The following is a 26,219-nucleotide window of genomic DNA, read 5'->3' as shown; positions in this document are numbered from 1 at the left end:
CTTAAAATTGATGAGCTTCATTTACGTGGAAATTATTAGTTAAAAATTTGAAACAGTAAAATATTGAGATCTGATGTGTTGTATGAAGACATTTAGACAGGATTTTCCTGTCCTTTATTATATAATTTTAACCACAGAGCGTTGATGAGAGTTGTGTGATCATTCTATGCGAACGACTTTTTCCAGACTCGTTGCTAATTTTGGTTGCGAAATGACATCTGTCTTTGTGCTTTACAAACATTTCCTTCATATTCAGTAAATTGCACTTTGGACGTCTTACTTGGCTATGATGTGCATGATTATTTGCGTTGTTGTTTGATGCGTTATGTTCAAACAACATCTGAAATATTGGTGAACTAAATACTTTGTATATCATTCGGATTTGTTGTTTATGAATTTGTTCATGTTTGATTTTGGTGTTTGGTTATATTGTTTTGATGTACTATTTTCAGAATTTGGTCATGTTTTGATCTCATTTATCTTCGAAATGCCGTTGAGGTTCAGATGGTACACCTATTACTACTTTTCCCCCAGAGTGAACAAATATCGGAAGCTAACTCGGAATGGCGAAAAGCCCAGTAAGTGCATATTGTGTTATGTTTAGAATTTTCTACATAGAGGTAAATTTTGGGACAATTTTATGGAGGAGTAATTTTTTAATAGCCGCGAAGCAATAGTGGCTATTATTGGGAACATTGTGGTTTTTAACGACTCGAAGAGGAGTATTGGTTTTCTTGAGGGTTTTTTACCGGAAGTACTAATCGTTCAGACAGCGTTTTGACCTAAAAGCGAAAGAGTAAAATTGCCCTGCGAGCTAATTTTTTCTGAGCGAGAGAAGTTTTTTTGATCATGCACTTCGACCAGTGAATGACTTTTCAACTTTGAAAAGTGTTTTTTGTCAGAATGCCGCATAGAAATAATTTTAAATAGAAGCTGTATTAATATGTGAGCCTCTGATACCACAGTGTTTTTCTGAGTCTAGCGATGCGTTTCAATTTTTATATGAGCACATGTTTCCCAATTTTTAAATTAATTTGTTCGTTTATTGAATTGGATTTTTGTTTCAAAGTTATCAAAATTTAGTGCAAATGGCCATTTAGCATTGATATTTTAAATATCCTCTTCATAGATATCCTCCATAGATATGCTTTAACTGCCTCTTCATAACGTGAGGTATTTTTGTTATTTTAGAATTGTGCACTTGCTTGACCGATTTTGGCAGTCTTTGTCAAACTTTTCTCAATTTTTTTGTTTTTTGGATCTAAATGCTAGAAAAATATTTTGTAGTGTCAGGGATCTGAATATTTTTTTACTAATAATTTAATGATTTTGTGGCGTTCAGTATTTGAAATTCTACAAAAACATTTCATGAGTGCCATTTTGAATTTTTTTTTTGACAATTTTGGTAGCTAAACATTTTATTGTTTCCAATCGTTTAACTATTTTGCTACCTTTTAATCCATGCAGGAGGATAGCTATAAAATGTTATGCAACATAAGGAAATGTAATTATTTTTCTACTTCGTTTTTCAAATTTGGTTTTTAACTGTCAAAAATTAAGAAGTAGTCTTTACTTTTTTTCATGTGTTTTCGTTTCCCCGTATTCTAGCGTGTTTCCCTGTTTTTATTCCCCGTATTCTAGCCTGTATCATTCTTTTATCAGTCTGATTTTATCAGTCGTTTAAAAATAATTATTTTAGACTTTCTTGGAGTTTTATTTTGTCTGCTATTGATTTCATTTGACATTGCGGCACTGATAATCTGCTTGAAAAGCCGTTAGAACTTTTTAACTGAAAGTTATTTTCTACCAATATTTTTGAGGTCTTATTTTGATTTTGAACGATTTTTTCGTTTGAATTGTATTCTGTTTCTTTTGTCTTTTTGTTCAGTTTTTTCAACTATTTGGCTGAGTTTTAGTCGTTTTGCGATTTTTCGCCCATTATATTGTTTTATTGAATTTATTGGAAATTGAATTAGTCTCACGCCTATGCGCTATTTACTATAAAGCATGCAAGTTTTTTTGCTACAAAATGTCTAGTTCTATGCAATTTGTAAAAAAAAAATTGAGAAATTTAACACAATTTTTTTCTAATTTTCTCTTTTTCAGAAAAAGAATGTTTGTAAATTCATCAAGGTTGGGCTGATTTTGTTTTGGATGGATATTTCACTTTCATTGCTTGAAACAGCGGTTTCCGTTTGTATGTGTACTTGTAATACACGAAAAATAATTTCATGTAGTTTTTTTCTGGCTGAAATTCTTTTGTTCTTTAATTTAAGACTGTTGTTTTGTCTGCATCGATGACCTTGACAGAGAGATATTAGCTATTTAAAAGTCTTTTTTGGATTATATGACTTCGAGTAATTCCCTGAATTCCTCCAGCTATATTTTTTTAATTGGTTGTCTCCATCGATGATTCTTACGACCTGACTTCTTGGAATTGACTTTTTCGATGGCTTCAGTGACCTCTACTGCTTTGCAGTTAAAATTTGTGTGCGTGACGTCATTTCTGCTCTTAAGTCAATTGCGTGACTTACCTCACTAAAATGATGACTTCTGAACTCAATTATGGAACTTTAATTTTTCTGAACATTTACTAGTTAAAGATCAATAGTGTGCATCTAAGTAGTGCCAAACTTATATGCCCTAATTCTGGAGTATTAGTCTTGAGTTTTTGATTTGGAATTTCCGTTTTGAAAAAGCTATTTTATGGCTTTTTCCTTATAGACCGTATATGTCATGAAATTGACAGTTCAGATCTAACCCAAAAAGTCTAGTGGTCTATTAAAGGACTGGTGGTCGATCTGTCTATCTTATTTCTTGACTTATTTCAATTCATAGAAGGCCACAAGCGTCTATCGCGGCTATTTTCCGGCAATCTGCCGGCTATGGTTGTTCCCCTTAAGCCGGAAACCGACGAACAGAAAAGATCAGATTGGTCTTTTTTTAGTTATCCTCATAGCTATCCACGTAGTGAATTATTTTTGCCGTTTCTTTGATAGAACTAAAAATTTTGATAAAGGCATCGAAAGTATTAAAAATCGATATTTGTTGAAATCGTCAGAGTGTCCCTGTTTTACAACGTACTTTAAGTTTTCAATGATGATGCTCCGAATTATGATATGGTGTTATCAAACCATCATATGATATGGTGTTTTCACAGTGTGATGCCTTTTTGGTTAAATAGTTAAGGTGATTTAAAATTCATTTATTTATTAAATACTCTGGAACGAAGTTTGATGCATTTATTGTAGTCGAGTGTCTTTATCAAATGCGCGATTTTACTCCTTGAGCAAATTTTTTTACACTTGACTTCATAAGATTTGCGTGATCTAAATTTCACTTCCGTGTTCACAACTGTAAGCAGCTAAACAGAACTGGTGGAAAATTACTACAAATTTAATTTTTTTTCTCGATAAAGCCAAGTGCACAAGACGTGTATGCAAAAGATTGGCAATCGACAAAGAAATCATTAGGTAAATATTCAGTAAGTTTACTTGTAGATATGTATTGCAAATGATTACTCATATTTTGGATCTTTTCTGTTATTGTCCCCCACGTCCATTTGGACCCCTCACTTTTACATGCTATAGCATATTGATTGCGTTTCATACACTTACATATACATTTATGCACAAACCGCTTTTTTATTTACTGATCCAGCGAAGTTTTGAAGTTAAGACATAGGGTAAATAAACGTTGCTCATAATGTAAGCAGGCAAAGAATAAAAGCGTGTTTTTACTATTTTTGCGCTTATCTGTCATATTAATAGCTTTATGATATGATACTATTTTGTTGCAATTGTAAACAAAAATCCATCCAATCGTCTATCGGTGCCGGAAATTTATTATGAGTAAAATAAGGGGTCGCTAAGGACCAAAAAGTACTAAGTTGGGCGCTAACAGACTGGTTATATAGGACTGGGGGCGAAACACAAAAGATCCCATATTTTATCCCTGAGCTGGGCATTAATTAAATAATTTTTACCGAGAGTCAAGCCCATGCTTGTGTCACTTCTTAGACAGTTGTATTTTAGGAAACCAACAAATCATACGAGAAGTTTTTAATTGAGTATTGGATCTCTTCCGCCAGCGCCCCGCCCCACATTATACTAGGCACCCCCCCCCCCCACCACTGGTATATGAATGCTAAAGACTATGAATGCATTTGAATTTTTACGTGTGAATAGGCTTTTAGAAAACATTAACAGCTGAAATTTGAAATGATAATGTGCGTAATAATAAAGCACTTGTGCACTTAATGTAACATAATGTAACACAAACCAAATACTTGTTCTTATTGCTTTCGTTGAGTTACGGGCTTGGTAATGTTATCTACTGCTTTTATTTTCCTGAAAACTGTTGCAAATATGGTTGTTGGTATTATACCCGGCACGTAGTTATGACAATAAATAACTTTTTCAGAAGGGAACCAAACATTAATTTTTGGGGGATGTCTAAATTTCGCTTATATATGAGAGGCGGTGTGTGCGCTAGCGGAAAAGATTCAAAGTATTTGCTAATTTTCCTCAGAGATGCTCGAGAACAGGTCGGTAGCCCAACACTGGTATCTCCGTAGTCATTCACATATACTTTGTAAATGAGCACTGTTTACTTGTGAGTTGCTTGACCACGGAAAACAACTTTTGCCACCTCAGCGTCAGCCCCCCTCTCCCTCAGCAACCTCCAACATACCACACCCCTCCCACATTAGGCTTCTACAAATGAGCCCCTGTCATTCGAGAGAAATTTTTCCGACGTCAGTCACTATTATGTTTAATCATTTGAAAATTTGTTCTTTTGGATAATTTTTTACTTCAAGGAATTTGTGCTTGCCACCTGTAATATCAAATGTTCAGTTCAACAATTTTTCCTGGCTCAAAGTTTTCCCTTCACTTAAAATGTTTCGTCCCTAGAGATATATCGTTTCCAAGTTTTTAAATAGTAATTTTTGATCAAAAGCTCCGTTGTTAGTTCGCTGACTTCATTATAAGATCCGGCGATTCGCATGGGGCATACTTATTTTTCCCAGTTTTATATTTTTTATAATTATATCCTTGCGTCATTTACTACAGGGTTATGTTTTTCTGTCGCTGTTAGGTGTGTCAATATTTAAACTTAAGTTTAAGGTCAACCTAAGTTAGCTGTGAATGTTAAGCAATTTTGACCGAACCCTAGAAATTAGGTTCAGTTGCCTAATCTGTCTGTTAAAGCAATGAAACTGAATATAATGAGATAATAAATTATGGGTCTTTCCTTCTGGCTTGCTTACGGCATCGGTGTTTAGCCAAGATTGTTGAACAAGTGAAATAAATCTATTTCACATCCGACCAATTTTGACAATTTCACAGTTTGCTCTTCAAACTAGTTTATCTCAAGAGCAAGAGGTGAGATAGAAAATGTTATCTAGAATTACCTTTTAATGTAGTTTAGCCGGTAAACTCACTTTGTTCATGAATTATTGCTATATGGTTGATTAGTGAGTTATCGTTTGCAAACAGCATAACACACTAAATTGGCATATCATTCTGAATTGAATGTTCCTATAATTGGAAACGCCTAGTTTGAACTCGATCGGACGTGTGGGTTTTTACCTTTGACTAAACAGTCCTATTTGTAACTTACGCAGTTTATTCTAAAGTGCATCATTTGATAACACCAATTTCATAATTCCGAACAGTTTAACATCCGGAATTCCGCATCGTAGTTATAGAATTTATACTATCCAGAAAACTTCCTTTTAGAAACTATTCAAAGCAAGTCCCAACGGCGAACACTTTGTAACATAACAACAATGCGAGACGTGTTTGGATTTGATAACCAGAGCAGGTTGTACAACTCGTTCAGACCCGAGTACCCGAAGCCACTCGTGGACCATGTAATCAACAGTGTAACATCCATTCATCCTCCGGGACTGTGTGTCGATGCAGTGAAAGGTTACTTGTTTTACCAGTTGAGGTCTTTTCCAGAGCAATATAGATTAATTAATAGCCGCCCTCATCTTCTCAGCCGGCTATTATAGCGCTCCTATTTTTTTTACAATTCAAAGAATTTGAATTGTATTGAGGCGCTGTCTTTTTACGACTCGAAGAGGAGTATTGGAGAAGTCCTTTTTTAATCAATTTTATTGGAGTGATTTTTGAAGCGGGAAATGAAACGCGTGAAAAAATTTGGAGTGATTTTGGCGCTGAACAAAAGTGAAGAGCGGAGCGAAAAGAGAGCGGTTTTTGTTCATACCGCTGTTTTTGAGAGAGCGAGAAATTGATGTGTGAAAAAATTTTCTCTAAGCGAGCAGTTTTTTTCATTTATTTTGGTTAAGAGGTTTGGTTATGATTTTGTTTTAACTTTAGGCTGGTTTCGGCAGTGGTTTGAAGGTTTCTGGAAATTAATATGAATTTTATGATAAGTCGGAGGTTTTTAATGTATTTTGCTGATTTTCGGGCTAATTTTTGCGTTTTTTTGACGACTATTTTGTTTTACTGGCTCAAATGGGTATTGAAGAAACCCCTTCTACTTCAGCAATTTTATGATAACAATTAGTTACAGTTTTGTGGGTAAGAATCATTTTTTTGTTGAGAAATATGACAACAAAATGGCAAAAACTGGACCTATTTTTAATTTTTTGCAGTTTTTCGTTTTTTTTTCCTGTTTTTAGCTAAGTTTCTTTGCCTATTATGACTTGCCTATTATTTTGCGAGCATCTGGATACCCTATTGGCTGAAGGGAATTTTTCTTTGGATTTATATGTTTTTGAAATCTGAAAAATTTGGTAACTTTTTCCAGTTTTTCAGTGAAAGTTGGTTTTAAGAGGTTGTTTTTTTCATAATGTAGCCTAGAGTATTTATTTCAAAATTCACATAAGTGGTTTTTTTAATTACTAGTTGTTTTGATGAAGTTATTTTGGAAGAGATAGTTTTTTCGGGATCTCAATTCATAACAAAATTTGATCAGATTTTTTATCAAATTTTAACAGATTTGATTTTATTGTTTTTACTTTTTTTGTTTCATGACTTTGTTTCAAGTTAATCATAAATTAGTCAAGGCACGTTTTGTTTGATGAGTAATTGGATGGCGTTTAAATGGATTTTCACTTCGAGTCGTTTCCGGAATTCTTCCGGCTATGTTTTTTTTTTTAAGATCTGTTCACACATTTTCATGATTTTTGAAGTCAAATTGGAGTAGTGATTTTGGTCACGCCGAAACAGGAAATGGAGCGAAAAAACTAGCGATTTTGCGGCGTGAAATTTTTTCACTCTAATTTTAAAGTAGAGTGAGAAAACGGTGTTTGAACAAAAATTCGGTTTTTCGATTGTGGTTTTTTGTTCACATGCGGCAATTTCACTCTGATTTTTACTGTTTTTTCGATTTTTTGAATCGGATTTTTTCTAAATGGTTTTACCAATTCATTCGCAGCCATTCTCGGCCTAGTTTTTGTTTGAATTAAATTTTCATTTCTCGCTAGTGGTTTTTTGTGTTCACATGCTGCATTTTGACGTTGATTTTCTGTTTTTTTTTTCTTAATTTTTATCTGATTTTTTTAAGAATTATTTTCTCAATTAATTCATAGTCCATTCTAGATCTAGATTTTTTTCTGTTTAGTCAATGAAAATTCTTTGAATTATACGTCAGGACTTGTCCTGCTATGTTTTTTTTACTTCGTCGAATAAAAAATGTTTCGCTTTACCTCATTTTGCCGCCTTTTCAACATTTTGCGTGAAATCTTTTTGACTTCTCTAGGCTAGTTTCTCTCTTCTCTCATTCTGCTTAAAGTGATTTTGAACATCAGTTGCTCAGCAAAGCAATTCAAAATGAACAGAGTTAGTACTAAAATGAATGTCAGAAATAAAAACGGGATAAACCCATAAAGCCCAAATTTAGATGCCCGCTATTTGAACGTCGTTCCTATAATTCTTATTTACCATCTCTAATGCTTATTGTTATCGATAGTAGCCCCTGTAGCCTCTCTCTAAGAAACAGAAGTATGTTCAACTACGAAATGCTATCAAAATAAATCGGACTTAGAAAAATGTTTTTGTACAAAAATCTTTTTTTTTTCAATATCTTCTGTTATTTCAATCCCAATCATGCTTATTGGAATCAACGGCGGCTATTTTCCGGCAATCTGCCGGGTATGTTTTAAATGGCAACGATTTCTTAATGTTGTCCTTTGACAAGCAAACTTTTATAGAAGTGGATTTATAATAGGGCTCTGAAGTATTGAAAAGTAGAACGATTCTGGTTTGTTTTATGGGAGGAGGCTCTAAGCTGTTTTTTTAATCATTGCGTGGAGATAAAATTCCCAATTCAAGTTTTCTGCGAACAAAATGCCAACATCTTTGAAATTGTCTCCCCTGGCTTGTTATTTTTGTCCGTGTAGAAGCAATTTACATTGCCCTTTAGTATCAACTTGATCTTGGTTACCTAAAAGTTTTTGTTCGTCAGCGTAGAGAAAACAATCAGTTGTAATAACTTTGGGCAAGTCGTCAATATAAACAGAATAGGCAAACAGGAGTTGAACCCTGTGATCCACATAATGTATTGGAATGAACGTTGATTTTGAACCAGAGATGTCTACAGTTTGCGATCTACCTGATTAATATGAAAGGAGATATCTTAGAAACCAATTACCAAAACGGCCTAGTTTTTGCTGAACAATATTGTTAACTGTATCTAGAACCTCGATTTTCAAGGCAAACAATTATGTATAAACATCACTCAGCCCTAACGCTTCATGATGATGATGACGATGAAAACTTTGGTAGACCACTTTTTCTAATCCCAAAACTGGTATCCACGTAGCATTAGAAATCCTGACAGAATAGTAGAGTTTTCAGGTTCGATTTGAAGGTTCCGTAACATTTCTCTAGTCTCAAATACTCGGGCGATTCGTTCCATTTTTTCGCACATTGATAAGCTACGGACTTATTTGTGATCTCCTTGTGGCACTTTGGGACTCTGAAAAGCAATTTGCGGGCAGTGGACAAGGACGATTTGTTCCTTTGAAACATGTTCAGTAACTAGCACGGAGCTTTTCTTCTGTCAACCGAATACATTAAGCAAAGGAGCTTGAAATCAATGCGTTGTCTAATAGGCAACCAATGAAGTCGGTAGAGCAGGTTGACTGGTTTGCCCCAGAGACAAATCTTGCTGCACTATTCAGGATGCGCTGAAGTTTCGTCACTAACTTCTGATTTAGCCCAATGTAGAGTGCATTGCAGTAGTCTAGGCAAGAAAGAATGAAACAGCAAGCTAAATTTTTCCGTTGATCAAAATCGACTTGACTTTTAATTGCATACAATTTTCTAAGTTGTAAATAACATTGGCGGTACACGTTGTTTACTTGTTTTTCAAGAGTTAGTTTGCCATCTAGATAAAAACCCAATATTTGGCGCTATCTTTGATTTCGATAGTCGACGAGTTGAGACCAAAATGGGCTCGATAAGAATTTCTATCAAGAACAGTTTTGAAAAGAATCACCTCAGTCTTAATCTTATTAACTTTCAATGTCAACTGTTCAAAAATCCCAATACAGCTGAAATTTTTTCCGAGATTTGCTCGTTCTCTTCAGAAAAATCGAAAATGAATAGACTATCGTCTGCGTAAAAATGGTGAACAATGTTTTCTTCTGTAAGCAAATCCATTACTGGTTTAAGATAGAGAAGGAAAAGATTTGGCCACAAATGGAGCCCTGTGGCACTCCGCATTGAGTAGGTAACTCCGAAGACAGACAGTTCCCAATCTGAACTTGGAGCTTCCGTTCCCGTAGATAGCTCTTGAAGAATTTCAGAACAGTATCTTGAAAACCGTATTCTTTATGAAGAATATCAATAAGGACGTTGAATTCCACAGTGTCGAATGCACTTGTTAAATCAAGGCTAATCATCAATGCAGGTTTACCTCTGCTCAGAAGATTTTTCAATTCCGTAATGCAAAAAATGAGAAATTTCTGTTGAATGACCCTCTCTGTAAACTGAATGATTTCCGGGCAATAGTGAATTTGTCATTAAGTAGCTTTCCAGCTGAAGAACAACTCCACTAGTTTCGCGAAAAATCTCAATTTGGTAACTGGCCTGCAATTTGCTAGGAAATTAGAATCTCTTTTTTTGAACAGCGGTGTAATAGTACCACGCTTCAATTCCTGCTGGAGAACTCCCGAAACCAGTACACAATTTACAAGATCAGCACAAGGACTTGAATTGATTTTTAAGAAAGATTTCAGATAAGCTACTGGTGCTATATCATTAGACGAAGTCGAGTTGGATAAATCAGCCACAATTTTCTGTATCTGTTGGCCAATAATTTGGGTGAAACTTTTCCAGTGTACGCTTTGTGTGACGTTAAGAGACGGGTTTTGTGATTCACAATGGGATTCACGAACTTTTTGAATTTTTCAGCAAAAAAATTGTTAAAGTCATCTGTAAGTTAAAGGGGGTCTTTAAAAATTGGCGATATTCAGTTTTTCCTTTTAAAAATTTAATCAAACGTCAAGAAACAAACTTTTGAGCTATCATTATTCAGCCGAGATATGAGGTAAGGCGAACGTTTTTCCCGTAAGAGATCATGATATGTCTGTAAATGCGCTTCAAATTTGACCTCATTCTGTGGTTGGGTTTTTCCGAAATAGACGTTCAAGTTTTTCAGACGTTTAGCAGCTAAGCACTCTTCATCGAAATAACGGGGTTTTTCACAAATTTGAACTATTTTTCCTTAGGATGCCAAACAGTTTCGAGTATAATCCAATGATTCATAAAGAATTTCAAAACTTTCATTTACAATTTCTTTTGTTGTATCTTTTGATTGTGGACAGTAGTAATCCATCATGTTTGTTAAATTCGTTGCAAAATTTTCTTGAAAATCCTGTTCGCCAACTTTCCTCCATTTATAACCGTAATTATCAACTCTGCTGGTCGCTTTCGTTTCTACTTGAAAATCAAAGAACACATACATGTGGTCTGATTGGCTGGGTTTAACTTTCACACTAACTTGTTCATCGATATCAAAGATAACGAAGTCAAGGACATTGCCACTCGTGACAGTGGGAACAGTAACTCGATTACTGAGATTGAACTCATTAAGCACAAAAATCAGGTTCAACGTGGGTTGAGAGCATTTGTTCAGAGGAATATTAAAATCTCCCATAACCATGCAATATGAAAATCGAGGATAATAAAAAGAAATGTGTTCAGGTAAATTCTGTTGGAATGCACAAATAGACCCATTCGGAATTGCGATAAATCACAGGAACTAAGAACACGGTGTCATAAAAATTAATTTCCACGATTACATATTCCCAATCATTGCAAAAAATTTTTTCTGGAAATTTAACTTTAGAGCAATTTTTAATAAACAGTGCAATGCCACCACCACGTGAAGAATGTCACAGTAATTGTCTCATGTAATAATTTTTCCACGAAAATCTTTATATTCTGAAAACCATGTTTCCGTGACCGCAAGAAATGGTAAATCATTTCCCAGAAGAAGTATTGATAAATTTTCAAATTTATTATTCAAAGACCTTGCATTCCATAGACACCCATAAATACGTCTTGTTAGTCAATTTTCCGCAGATTGACCATCTCTCAGAGTTTTGAGCCAACGGGCCTCATCAATTAAAAAATAGCGTCGTAAAATAATGTATTCAGGCCATGTGTCACTCGATTCAACTAAATCAGTCTTGTCTGCCAGAAAAACCAGATGAAATGATTGTTGATCCGAATTTCTACTGGGGAGTTTTCTGCATCTAAGAGGTGCATCTAGGTTATGAGTTTTGCAGTACTCCACCAATATTGAGTGTCAACACTTTTATCCACACGGCTAATAAAATAATGTTTTCTGGGTGGCTTTCGTTTAACCGGCTTTACGCCTTTAAAACAAGAACTATTATTCGATTTGTTTCCGCGTACAACTTCTATTTCCCGTACTTCCCTCTTTCGATTTTTGTTGTTATCTCCTGTTGAGACATTGGAGCTGTTGCGTCGATGATTATTCATCTTGAATAATTTATGTGCAATAGTTGGATTTTTGAATGGTCCGGAGTATGTCTCTGCATTTGTATCTTTCTTTGGCAGAATCACAGACTGTAAAAACTTTGTCCGTTGAGTTCTGTTCATTTTGTCTCCTCATTTGTTTAAATTCATCTCGAAGATGCAAAACTTCTGAATGGATATCATCCACAATATTCGACTTGTTTGTGATGGAAGTCAACAGAGAATGAATACTTAGCTTCGTGCAAGAATTGCAGCTCCACATAGCCGAACCAGTGTTGATCACAGTCGAATCCAGGGGGCGACACGTTGAACACACAGCAGCATTTCGACACCAGACGCAGAAAATAGGCTCGTCACTCATACTTTCATTGCATCCGCAGCAATTGATTTGTACTGACTGATGACCATTGTTACCGTTAGTTTCATTCATTTCAATTTGAAAAAACTATCTGGTTGGGTATTTAAATAACACTTCATTGGGTATTGCAGTAATTGTGTAATGGACGAGTGACACTTCTGGATTTCACGCTGCTGACTAGAATTTTACGTATTATTTTGCATCAGTCGTTCAACTCCCGGTACGAGGTTTAGTCAAAAAATAATGTAAGATTAGCGGTGAAAAAAAATTATTTCACCGCAAAGCTCCCGCATCTTTTAGCGTTGAATGCGGTGAATTTGTGCAGTTTTTAGCGGTGAAAATTTTTTTTCACCGCATTCATCGGATTTCTTACAAAAGGAAACTGCAGTACACGGGATCGAACCTCTCACCGCATGCATGTCAACAACTTTTTATTCCACTGAGCCATCTGTCACTTAAATTAAAGATATTTCCTGTGTATTCAAGATAAGTGTTGAAATTAGCGCGGTGAATATTTGTAGGATTTGCAATTTTGGCGGTGAAAAATTTTTATTCTCCGCATTCTGCTGGTAGCGGTGAAAATTTTTTTCTTCACCGCATTCTGCTGGCAGCGCTGAAAAGAATTTTTTCAGAGCATTCTGCTGGTAGTGGTGAAAAATTTTCTTTCACCGCTTAAAATTTTTTTCACCGCATTGAACGCAAATCTTTTACGCACTGTTACTCATTCCCCGCAAATCTTACATCTTTTAGCGATTTTTAGCGTTGACACCTCGACCCGGGCTTGAAGAGATAGGGAACTAAAAAATAGGGAGCTCCCTACAGCTCTAAACTGTTACGAGGAATAAAGCAGTTTTTAAAAGAACTAAATTCTTCGCTCTTTGCGCAATAACTTTCAACAAAATCCTCCTCTCGGATACCGATGGGTGTAAAATATTGAAGCACGTACATTTTACATGTGTTTTAGCGATTCATTTTCTTGTTAAGACAATTGTTAGGGGCAGTCGACTACTTTATAGCGTCAAGAGGATATTGAAGTACCGTCGTCATGTACCGCTTAAGCATTTGACATTTTGCGTGAAATGTTTTTGACTTCTCTAGGCTAGTTTTACTCTTCTGTCATTCGGCTCAAAGTCCTTTAAAACAGAAGCTGCTCAGCAAAGCAATTCAAAATGAAGAGGGTCAGTATAAAAAAATCAAAGTCAGAAATAGAAACGAGATAAACCCATAAAGCCAATTTTTAGATGACCGGTACTTGAACTTCGTTCTCATAAGTTTTAGTTACTGTCTATAGTGCCTATTGGTATTGATACTAGACCCTGTAGCCTCTCACTGAGAGACAAGAGTATGTTCAATTACGAAATGACATCAAATTAAATCGCACTTAAAAATGTTTTTATACAAAAATCAATTTTTGTTGATAATTTTTTTTTCAATCCCAATAGAGTTATAGGAATCAACGGCGGCTATTTTCCGGCAATCTGCCTGGTATGTTTGAATTTTTCATCATTTTTGGCTTGATGATGAGCTGTCGCATAGTTTCTAGAGTTAATGGAATGATTATCAGCATTTCAATGACTCCAGCTTAAGCAATTTTTTGATAAATTGTTTTTTTCAAATTTTCAGAAAATTATTATCATGTTACAAGTTTATGAATCTAGATGTAATGGATTTGTTTTTCAAGATTTTAACATCAGCAATTTTTTAAAATATTTGCAATTTTTTCAAGTTTTTTTTAAATCTTTTTGAATTTTTTATCATTTTTTCCGGCACCATGGTTATCAATATTTTAATGACTCCAGCTTTAGCAGTTTTTTGACTAAATTTATTTTTCAAATTTTCGGAAAATTATTATGTTCCTAGTTTATGGATGTTCCTACTTTATGAGCCAGTGAAACTATTTAAAGCTTGAAATAGGGATACTGGATAGTCTCTTGAGACTATGAAATGGTTTTTAAGATTTTAATATCTTTTTTTTTGCAAGATTTTGTTAAAATTTGCGATTGTTTTCAAAATTTGAACATTTGTCCTTTTCTGAGTTTCAAGATCATTACTGGCCAACGAAGCTTTTAAAGTCTTGCAGATGGATTACTTGACAGATGGATGTCTCCAGAGACAAAAAATAGATCTGAACATTTTCACTGCGAAATGTGGAATCTTTTTATAGCTGCGAAGCTGTAAGCTGAGCGTAGCTATATTGCGGTGCTCTTGGTTTTTTTTTGTTTCGTCGTCTGACGCTCTTTTTTCGTTTTACATTTGTTCACACAGCAAAGCTGAAAAAGTCAAATTTTCTTAATGACTTCTTCCTCTCACTAACGGCATTTGCGCGCGTGACGTCATTTCTCACTCGCTTCAGCAAAAGTTTTTAGGTTATTTGCGTGATTAGATTTTGATCATATGTGACTTACCTCACTCAATAAAATGACTTTTGCACTTTAAAACTCAAGTTTAATTTGAATTTGTTTAAGGTCAAAGGAACTCATATGTGCAGTAAAGGTCCCTAATAAGAGGCTTCTGCAGAATGAATTTTAACAAGCTTTATTAATTTATTGCTGAATGTTTTTTACTTGGTTTTTTAGCGGCGTCTATTTTTTTTTCAATTTAGATATGTATCTGTTTCTATCTCTATTATATGGCACGCAGGTCTATTCTTTCGCAGCTATTCCGGCAATCTGCCGGCTATGTTCTTTTAAATTTTTCAAATTTTTATAAGCAGTTTTTTTATTTATTTACTAACAAGGCTAGAAAACTAAAAGTTGCAGAGTCGAATCAAGCAAAAGCTAGCCTCACTAAGCCGTGGCTAGCTACTGACGAAGCCAACCGCTCGCCGGTCGTTTGAGAGCAATTCCCCGAGACGTTAGTCGGTTATGTTTAAAGTTGTGATCAACTTACCAAAGTTGTGATAAACTTATTAAATAGTTTCAGAGACTGATTGTCAAGATTCTACCAAAAAGGACTGGATCCTTTTCAGATGCAGATGATTGTGAGATGACGCACCTGTTTGGCTGTACTGGCACAGCTACAGATGGTAATCCATGATCTGTGTGGGTTCCGACCTGGCTACCTAAACGAGTAGCACGTGGTTTCATGGAGACCATTTGTGTGGCTTCTGTTCGGCGGCTGAGGTGCCTCAGCTGAAAGCAACAAATGTTGATGCCAAACCAGATGACTCAGTAAATGGCTCTTGTCCCAACTCGAATCAGATGCGAATGAGGAGCGTAGGCGTAGGGTCAAAAGAATTTTTCGGACTGGACGAGGGCACATGAAGAGGACGATAAAGTAGTTAATATTGCATAGCTGGTGTGAGTGAATATCAGAAACGACGATATTAGTTTATGTCATAGGCTGCCAAGCAGACGAGGTAAAACAAATTTTATTTTTTAAATTTGTCAGGCGCGAAACGAATTTCGGGATTATACGGAACAAAACCAAGCTGAAAGAAGGCCAGCATCAAGTCTAAATCAATGATGTCTTAACAACATTGAGATCAAAGGTTGCCGACAAGATTGTGAACAAGATCTAAAAGCATTGTTAATGCGAAGCGAAAAGATTACATTGTATAATATCGAAGACAACAAAACTTTCAACAGGTGGGCTGAATTATGCAAACTTAATTTGCTTCAGTCATATCCGCTCGTAAAGCAAGTCTAAATTTTTAAGAGGGGATCTTCGTAAAGTTTTCTAAACTGATAAGAATAAAGAATTGGTGACAAGTGCTTCTTGCATCTGATTAACAGATTTTTGATGCTTTACATTTTTACGTGGAACTTATAGTTCAAAGAAACCAATGCGATTCGCTTAACGAAGATTGATTGACAGAAAAAACAAATACCCAAATATGCGCTATACCAGGGTTAACTGGACCATAGCAAAAGCATTGCAAAAGATTGTTAGAATATCGATCAAACTATAGTCTTAAACTTAGTGAGAATTAGAAAGAAAGTTTGACTTACCAGATTAGAAAGACAAGCAATGTGACTTCGATCAAAGAAATTATATAAATGAATCGTCAAGAAATGGTGCTGAGAATCAATATTCGGTTCAAATTGGTGAATCTAGATAACTATTATTAGAGTTAGATTAAGTGATGTAAAATCTTCCCAGCATGTATTAAATGATGATGATATCTCCGGAAGTGTGATTGAATTCTTAGAAAAGTGCAAATGCATTCCTTTTATGGTTCCCTTTGCGACTGATTTGCAGAAGCAAACCATATTGGGTAACCCTTGCGACCCCCACTATAAATCACGGTGCTAAGATTAGTTTTGTATCTTTACTTTTTCACACTGATAATGGGTATATATACAGCTGATTTTTGAGTCCTTTTTCATCCCCAAATTCAAATCACCATCTAGATCTAATAATCAGATCTCTCCTGTAAATCTCTAAATTCTTATTTAAAATATCATTTTGTTATTCTCTCATTTTTGAGAAATTAATTCTTTTACTTAGTTAAAAACGCTTTTTATTCCTTGCGAAAGTCCATAACCCAACAGGTTATGGGCCCAGCAATTTTCTAAGTCATAAAATTGATTTCCAAAACAAAACTAATTTGTTGTTGATAGTCATAATCCTTTTCTGCTTAGTACCTTTTCTTTTCACAACGTTTTTGCCTGCTCAAACTTCAATGGATCAACAGACAGTGAAGCTGCTGACCTACACAGGAAAGGCACAGGACTTTCCAATCTGGAGCACAAGATTTGTGGCGATGATGCAGACGAAGGGACTCTACAAATATATACTGGGGACAGAGAAGCAACCCAATGAGCCTGTGCCACTGGCCAATGGGGCAACCAATGATGAGAAGAAGAACCACAAGGTGCTGAAGGATGCATATGAGAAGGAAGTTGCAGACATCAAGGAGAAACGGAACAATGTGTGTTGCCATCTGGCACTGACTCTAGATGCAACAACCCTCATGCTGATGAGACATGACTGTGTGGGAGATGATGGCATTGGAGATGGAGCAAAGGCTTGGAAGCTTTTGCAAGAGAGATTTCAGAGTGTGGAGACGCCGACAGTGGTGACTTTAGTGGCACAGCTTGCTCTACTGCAGCTCGAGGATTCTGAGGATTTGGACAGCTTCTTCATCAGAGGACAGGAGTTGCTCACAAGGCTACAAGAAGCAGGGGAAGCAGTCTCAGAGACCCTCTTCAACGCCTTGGTCCTCAATGGTCTGCCAATGAGGTATGAAAGTTTTGTTATACAGGAAAGCTTCAACCCGGCAACGAACTTCACAGAGTTGAGGAAAAGGCTGCAGAACTTTCATGAGAGCATGGTGCAGAGACACAAGCGACAAAGTGGTTCAGTGGCACTGGCAGTGAAGAGTGACTTCAAGAAGGGACCCAAGAAAGGAAACTGCTTTGTGTGTGGGATCCCTGGACACTTTGCCAAGGACTGCAGGAAGGAGACAGCACAATGCAGCAAGTGTGGTGAGAAGGGTTACCTAGACAGGGCATGCAAGAGACAAAGAGATGGAGGCAAACATGAGTCAGTGGCAATGGGTCCAACATTGGCTACACCAGACGAGGAATGCTGGGCAGCTCTTACCCAGTGGAAGACAGCAGGCATGCTAGTGGACAGTGGTTGTACAGATCACATAGTGACAAACATCGATGCGTTCCTGGACTTTGTGCCCATTCAATCAGTGGTCAGAAATCCCAACGGAGAGGCTTCCAGAGTGGTGGGCAGAGGCTGTGTGAGGATCAACATACCCTCAAACAAAGGGGAATTCCAATGCGAACTCAAAAATGTTCTGTGTGTGCCGGACTATTCTTCAAACCTCTTATCAGTCTTAAGATGCACGGAGTGGGGACATAGCTTCACTTTTGAGAGAGGAAACAGCTGCATGAAACTCCAGAAGGGAACTCGGGTAAAACTAACACAAGAAAATAATTTGTTTTACTTACCCTGCAGCGTTCTAGAATTCAAGATGAGTTCCTACAGCGTGAAACTTGACAGTGCAAGGAAGTGGCACAGACGATTGGGTCATTTGAATCAAGCGGATGTGGTCAGGAATGCACCAGAGACAGTGGGGGAACTCGATGATGTATGCAATGTGTGTGCATTGGCCAAGATCACAAAGACTCCAGTACCAAGAGTGGCAGAGACCCAAGCAGAAGAGAAGCTGGAGAGGGTGTTCAGACGTGATGGGACCTTTCAGAGTAGAGTCACTGTCAGGGTTCCGGTTCTGCATAGTGTTTGCAGACCAGTACACGAAGTGTGTGTTTGTGGACTTGCTTAAGGCAAAGAGTGAAGCACTGGCCAGCCTGAAGAAATTTGTTCTCAGTGTGGGGACGCCCAAGAAGCTGAGGCAAGACAATGCGAAGGAGTTTCTCTCAGAGCAGTTCAAGACGTACTGCTTAGATGCAGGCATTCTACAGGAAAAGACCATACAAGAGACGCCACAACAGAATGGGTTAGCTGAGAGGTGCAACAGGACACTGCTGGAGATGGCAAGATGTTTGCTCATTGACTCAGGACTTCCCAAGATGATGTGGGGAGCAGCAATTCTTCACGCAGCAAGGATCAGAAACTTGGTTGTGAGACGAGGAGAAGAAAAATGCCCAGCAGAGCTGATGAGAGGTATAAAACCTAAGCTTTCAATTAGTAAATTATCTATTTTTGGTTGCACAGTCTTCATGAGGAAGAGGGACAGAGAAGTCAGCAAACTTGAACCCAAGGCACTGGAAGGAAAGTTTGTGGGTTACACTGAAGGAGAAAACGGATACCTGATGTACATACCCAACACACGCAAGGTGATGGCAGTTCGAGATGTGATCATCAAGGAGTCTAAAGTGGGCTCAATCCCTGACAACAAAGAAACGGCTGACCTACTAGATGATGGGTCGGAACTGGGAATCTGGCACCCAGATGATGGTCATCAAGATGATGACAACAGAGAACGACAGGACACATCTACTGCAATAAAGGAGGAGTGGCATGACGCAGGGAGCGTGAATACACAAGAAACAACACTGAGACCAGAGGCCTCAGATGTTGGAGAAACAGCACTAGATGAAGGATCTACTGCAACAAGAGGGAGTCACAGAGACTCAGAGTCACTGGAAGACAGTGACACAGAAGACTTCTCACAGTTAGAGACAGTTGGCTTCAATGAAGATGCACTGGAACACGCGGACATAGCAGAGCCCAGACGAGGGACACGAGCAAGGAATGTTCCGCAATTTTTTGGAGAAGTCAGGACCCATCTTGCTGTGACTGAGGGCGACTATGTGGAACCCAAAACAGTCTACGAAGCCAAGCAAGGTGACGATTGGGACCAGTGGCACCGGGCAATGAAGGACGTGGTCAAGGCACTCCAAGACAACGAGACTTGGAACCTAGTGAGACCACCCACAGACAGGGACGTCATGCCGGGCAAATGGGTCTACAAAGTGAAATTGGGACCCAGTGGTCAAGTGGACAAATACAAAGCGCGCTATGTGACGAAAGGCTTCAAACAAGTGGAAGGACTGGACTACTTTGAGACTTTTGCGCCTACCTGTAAGCCAGAGACATTCAGGATTCTACTTCAGCTATCAGCGAAGCAGGGCCATGTGATGCACCAATTTGATGTCAAGACTGCTTTCCTGCACTCACCAATCGAGGAAGAAGTGTATCTGGAACAGCCACAGGAGTTTGTAAAACGCGGATCAGATGGGGAGAAGTTAGTATGTCGACTAAATAAATCAATTTATGGTTTGAAACAGGCTGCTAACAACTGGTACAAAGAGCTGGCAAACTTCCTACTGAGACAGGGGTTCACCAGCAGCAGGAACGATCACTGCTTGTTCGCAAGATCAGAGGCAGAGGATCGCACCTTCATCTTGGTCTGGTTTGAGGACATCATAGTAGCATCAAGAAGTATGACAGTGGTCTCTGATGTCAAGAAGGCACTAGAAGCAACCTTTCACATGGAAGACAGAGGGAGACTACACTGGTTTCTGGGTCTAAGAATCAGACGAGAAGAGGGCAAAGTCACAGTCAACCAAGAAAGCTACATAGAAACAATGCTTGAGCGGTTTCAAATGGATCAATGCAAACCCTCAAAAACTCCAGCTGATTTGAATTTGAAACTTCAGACAGCACAGAACGGAGACGAAGAAGTGGACCAGAGGATCTACAGAAGCTTGGTTGGATCACTTCTGTATCTGGCCAAACAGACGAGGCCAAACATAATGTTCACAGTCAACATTCTCTCCAGACACATGAATGCACCTACCAATCAACACTGGATGTGTGGAAAACGACTTCTGCGATATCTTCAAGGTTCAAAAGGTTTAAAACTTACTTACACAAAAGAGGCCAGTTATGATTTAGTGCGGGAAAGTGATGCAGACTGGTCTGGAGACGTGAACGACAGAAAATCAACAACGGGCTATTACTTCAAGCTCAACGGACGTGGCGCAGCACTCAGCTGGGGTGTCAAGAAGCAGGCCACAGTTGCTCTTTCTTCATCAGAAGCAGAATATCAGGGCATGGCAGCAGCAGTTCAGGAAGCACTCTGCCTGAAACAACTTCTAGAGGATTTTGGCATCCAACAGAAACGTCCAATAGCAATTGGAGAAGACAACCAAAGTTGTATCAGACTTTGCCAAAACCCAGTCATGCACAAAAGGAGCAAGCACATCGAAACAAAGTTTCACATCATCCGGGACAAGACGGAGGATGGGACTATTTCTATTCATTACGTCCCTACGGACAAAATGGCAGCGGACATCTTCACAAAGTCCTTACCCGTTTCGAAAGTAGAAACATTCAGAGCAGTTTTGATGGGAGCAGACTCTACGCAATCAGCTCATGTCTGAGTGGGGGTGTTAGAATATCGATCAAACTATAGTCTTAAACTTAGTGAGAATTAGAAAGAAAGTTTGACTTACCAGATTAGAAAGACAAGCAATATGACTTCGATCAAAGAAATTATATAAATGAATCGTCAAGAAATGGTGCTGAGAATCAATATTCGGTTCAAATTGGTGAATCTAGATAACTATTATTAGAGTTAGATTAAGTGATGTAAAATCTTCCCAGCATGTATTAAATGATGATGATATCTCCGGAAGTGTGAATGAATTCTTAGAAAAGTGCAAATGCAATCCATTTATGGTTCCTTTTGCGACTGATTTGCAGAAGCAAACCATATTGGGTAACCCTTGCAACCCCCACTATAAATCACGGTGCTAAGATTAGTTTTGTATCTTGACTTTTTCACACTGATAATGGGTATATATACAGCTGATTTTTGAGTCCTTTTTCATTCCCAAATTCAAATCACCATCTTGATCTAATAATCAGATCTCTCCTGTAAATCTAAATTCTTATTTAAAATATCATTTTGTTATTCTCTCATTTTTGAGAAATTAATTATTTTACTTAGTTAAAAACGCTTTTTATTCCGCTTGCGAAAGTCCATAACCCAACAAAAATGAAATGATGGTGTAATTATTTTTTCATGGGTCGAAGAAAAGAAAATGTTAACTAACTTTAATGCTATCTTGGTTAAATGTAATTCAAAACCTGAAGTACAATTTTTCTGTTGCACGCATATACATTTCTCCGTCAGAGAGAAAAACTTGTTTCTTAAGTTGTTTTGAAGTTAGTACCGTTGACAGTCCTTGCTTCATTATGGGTGACATGAAGATTGATCTACTTTATTATAACTCAACTGTCTTGGACTATCTGAGTATCTTAGAGAAGCATGGTTTGCTTCAAGTAATTGATGAACCTACGAGTGAGACATTCAGTACGTTAATGCTTATTGACCTTATTATACACAAAGGCAAATACGATACATGCGCAGGTGTAAAAAAAAAACTTGGAATTATTGATCACTAATAGAGAAGCGCTCCGCTCGTATCTTTTCTGAACAATCTTAACAATGACTTTCTTGAATTTAATAATGAACAGAATCTTGACGAGCAGTTTGGCAACTTTTTACACCGAACAGTCGAGATTCTGATAGTCTTTAGGTTATAGTGCTTTCACCTGTGCTCTCAAGACAGTTCCTTGATGACCAATTGCTACAACAGGATTAGAACAGAGATAACCAATATTTCCATCATACATTTCTTTTCACAGCGCAAAAATTCAAGAAGATCCCGCTAGAAAGTCAGAAAATATATCAAAGTGATCAAATATATAAAAATAGTGAAGTCCAATTAAAATATTTATCACAGTTGATTACATGCAAATGAAAGAAAGAGTGAACATAGTCGGAATTTTTGTGATTTTGACGTGCAGAATAAATACTGTTGTAATCCTTATTTTATCTTTTTATTGCTCGTCCCAATTTTCATTTGGTTATTTATGCATTCCATTAGCAGTACGGAAACATGCATTGGTTTTTTTAACTCGGCCTTCTGAAAACCGAACTTTTTCACGTTGGGAAAATGAAACAGTCCACACTGTGAAATACTAAATCAATGATTCCGTTGACTATTATTAATAGCTGCCTCAGCTTCTCAGCCCGCTATTACAGCGCTCCTAATTTTTTTACAATTCAAAGAATTTTAATTGTATTGGGACGCTGTCTTTTTTTCAAGATCTGTTCACACATTTTCATGATTTTTGAAGTCAAATTGAAGTAGTGATTTTGGTCACGCCGAAACAGGAAGTGGAGCGAAAAAGCGAGTGGTTTTGCGGCGTGAATTTTTTTTGCTCTAATTTTAAAGTTGAGTGAGAGAACGGTGTTTGAACAAAAATTTGCTTTCTCGCTAGTGGTCTTTTGTTCACATGCGGCAATTTCACTTTGATTTTTTCTGTTTCTTTCGATTTTTTTTGGATCGGATTTTTTTTCTAAATGGTTTTTGCAATCCATTCATAGTTGATTCTAGGCCTAGTTTTTTATTTCTCGCTCGTGTTTTCTCTTCACATGCGTCATTTTGACGTTGATTCTCTTTCTTTTTATTTTTTGATCTGATTTTTTTATAAATGGTTTTCCCAATTCGCGCTTAATCCGTTTTAGGTCTAGCTGTTTGTTTAGTCAATGAAAATTCTTTGAACTGCACGCCAGGACTTGTCCTGCTATATTTTTTTTTACTTCGTCGAATAAAAAATTTTCGCTTTACCTTAGTTCACGGCTTGTTCAACATTTTGCGTGAAATCTTTTTTACCTCTCTAGGCTAGTTTCACTTTTCTCTCATTCTGCTAAAAGTGTTTTTAGACATCAGTTGCTCAGTAAAGCGATTCAAACTGATCAGAGTCATTAACAAAAAACGAAATCAGAAATAGAAACGGGATAAACCCATAGAGCCCAGTTTTAGATGCCCGTTACTCGAACTTGGTTCTTATAAGTCTTAGTTGCCATCTCTAATGCTTATTGGTATTGATAATAGCTCCTGTATCGTCTCACTATGAAACAGGAGAATGACATCAAAATAGTTTGCACTTTAAAACTGTTTTTCTACACAATTCATTTTCTCTTTCTCAATCGTGATGATCGGAATCAACGGCGGCTATTTTCCGGCAATCTGCCGGGTATGTTTTGTTATATTGAAATGGAGACAGAAAAGACGCCCTAGAAAAATGAAAGAACGGAAAAGTGTTTCCTGAACCGTGATAATGCCAGTTTCTCAATATAAAAGTTTTGAGAGCAAATTTGGGTTCAAAGACAGTTTCTTAAGTTCCCAGTTTGGTTATTTGATAGGTTTTTGTATTTTTTTGTAATTAAAGGCTTATTGTTTGACATTAATTGGTTATATAACTGAGAAATATATATTTACGTGCCATGCTCAAAATTGGATAGATTATTGTTCCTTGCAGAATAACGATCATCAGAAAACGTTCCTGACACTAGTTGCGTACACATGAATCGTTTAAATGAAAAGTTTGAGAAAAGTGTTATGTACAAATATATCTATCTCCTCTATCATTTGCTGTTCTAATTTGCGCCTCTAATATTTTAGGTGCTCTTGATTCTTGCGTGGTAGATGTTGCGTGTGGTACTGGTCTATTTACCCGTCAAATTGCACCTTATTTCGAGAGGGCTATTGGAGTGGACCAGAGTGACTCACAGCTGGAAATGGCCGTATGCTGTCCGGACCTCTACCAGAACATTACCTATCTCAAGTTAGACAACCTCATCCGTGTTTAATAATAATGATATTTTCGAAATACATATCTAACAGTCGTCAACTTAGAGGTTATAAGTCTTTTACAATAATCTATTTTGTTTCGACCTGACTTAGAGAAGGGACTATTTTCTAGGTTAACCTTGCTATTTAATTTTGAGGCATTTATACATTTGGAGGATAATAGTTAGTAGTGTACCTTGTAGTTTGTTCTGATCTTTTTGTAGTTTGTTAAACATTCTGATCTTTTTGCTTGTTTGTCTCTTATATGTCCAGGCGGTTTTCTACTAAAATGCTAACTGTTTTCCTCTTATTTTTTTCTGGGTTTTGCTATGATCGAATTGTTTTTGCCAAGTTATAAGACAGGTAGTCAATTAATCAATTAATGCAATTGTTTTCACTTTTTGAGTTCAAGTTGTCAGCTAAAACTATTTTGCTGATTTCAAGTTTTTCTTTCACTATTTGATGTTTTGCCTGCCTCTGCTTGTCTCCTTTATGTCAGCCAAGATTTCTTTTAGAATGCAAGTTTTCTGTTCTTTTTCTTTTTTTAAAATTGGAAAAGTTGGTGTTCAAAACAAAACGCTGGTACCAAAAAATTCTACAAATTCAATGACAATAGGTTTCTTCTCTACATTCTCTATATTTGTGAATCTTCATATATGTGTTCGTAGAAACGAACCGTCATAGAAACGAACCGTAGAAATGAACTCTGTATATTTGTTCGTAGAAACGAACTGGTTGTTAGTTGATCCAAAAATTTTTATGCCGACCTGTCTTCTTGTTTCCACGCACTTGCACATTCATGTCTAATTATTCACATACGCAAATTTGCTAATCTAATTTTATCTTTTAGGTTCGTATTGTCCAATTGGTTTGCTAGTCAAGTAAAAACTTTATAGCTCAAGTCTTGGAATACAAATCTATTCCAGGACTTATCCTGCTAAGTTTTTCTAATTGGTTTTACCTTTCGATCACGTTTCTCGTCTGAGACAAGTCACAACTTTCACGCTTGACTGATCACTGTCGTGGTTGATAACACGGGTCAAAGAATTCAATGAGTTGAATTTTAAATTAAATTTTGAACCGAAAATATACAAAAATTAGCTTGTATTTATAGTGGTTATCTATGCGAAAATATACAGAGAAAATTTAGATTAGCTAAAAATATTTAACATGATTGGCATGTGAAAAGATCTTAACTCCGAATCCCGGAGGTGACTTTCTATTTTCATCAACATTTCATGAGAATCATATATGGCTTGGGTACAATCGAGTTCATTAGTTGGAGGTCAGTGGATGTTAGAATCAGGTTTCTGTTGGTGGGAGAATTTACTTCTGACATATGATTGATAGCTCAATAAGTTAATGATAGCGCCAAAACAAAATTAGAATTGAGTTTAGTTTTGTAGCCATTACTTATCGACACAGCAATAAAGTTCGTCAGGTAAGTTCTTCTTTCGTTCTTTGAAACTTTAATAAAACTTCTAAGTTTCTTGATGTTTCATTGAAACCATCACATCCTCCCTCCTTTTTTAAGCAAGTTTGTGGGTATAGGTTCTCCAAATCTGTCAGGTTGTTTTCTGTTCCTGGTTGATGTTCGTGAAGGCTCTGAGGTTTCGGGTTGTTGGTGCTCTGCAGATGATGTGGCTGCAGAAGCTTCATCTTGATGTGAAGGTCCCACATCTGTGTTCTGAGGTTGTAGTTCTGATTGAGATATGGTCTCCTCCACTGCTGGTTCAGTTTTCACATTGTCCTCGTCTAGTCTCGCAATTTGGTTGTCGCTCACTAGAATAGTCCGTTCTGAGTTTT

At 37.0% G+C, this 26,219-nt stretch overlaps 3 protein-coding genes across 3 annotated transcripts in view; all 3 read left to right on the top strand.

Annotated features, from left to right (window-relative positions):
• Window positions 1-427: 427 nt before the first annotated feature.
• The window catches only part of LOC142345742 (uncharacterized), a 35,232-nt gene continuing 9,440 nt past the window's right edge, over window positions 428-26,219 (top strand). Inside the window, exons 1-3 of the mRNA XM_075398041.1 lie at window positions 428-578; window positions 5,742-5,933; window positions 24,246-24,408. Of these exons, the coding sequence (XP_075254156.1) occupies window positions 488-578; window positions 5,742-5,933; window positions 24,246-24,408 (446 nt within the window). The 5' untranslated portion in view covers window positions 428-487. The remainder of the gene's footprint in view (window positions 579-5,741; window positions 5,934-24,245; window positions 24,409-26,219) is intronic.
• The window catches only part of LOC142345743 (motile sperm domain-containing protein 1-like), a 98,128-nt gene continuing 87,144 nt past the window's right edge, over window positions 15,236-26,219 (top strand). Inside the window, exon 1 of the mRNA XM_075398042.1 lies at window positions 15,236-15,260. The gene's annotated coding sequence lies outside the window, so the exon portion shown is untranslated. The remainder of the gene's footprint in view (window positions 15,261-26,219) is intronic.
• Window positions 15,240-26,219, top strand: part of LOC142345741 (phosphoinositide 3-kinase regulatory subunit 4-like) — a 428,489-nt gene continuing 417,509 nt past the window's right edge. Inside the window, exon 1 of the mRNA XM_075398038.1 lies at window positions 15,240-15,258. The gene's annotated coding sequence lies outside the window, so the exon portion shown is untranslated. The remainder of the gene's footprint in view (window positions 15,259-26,219) is intronic.

The sequence above is a fragment of the Convolutriloba macropyga genome, chromosome 9, assembly GCF_964194025.1.
Source record: "Convolutriloba macropyga chromosome 9, txConMacr16.3, whole genome shotgun sequence".
Taxonomy (NCBI): domain Eukaryota; kingdom Metazoa; phylum Xenacoelomorpha; order Acoela; family Convolutidae; genus Convolutriloba; species Convolutriloba macropyga.
Note: the sequence above shows the minus strand (reverse complement) of the source record. Positions and strands in the feature narration are given on the sequence as shown.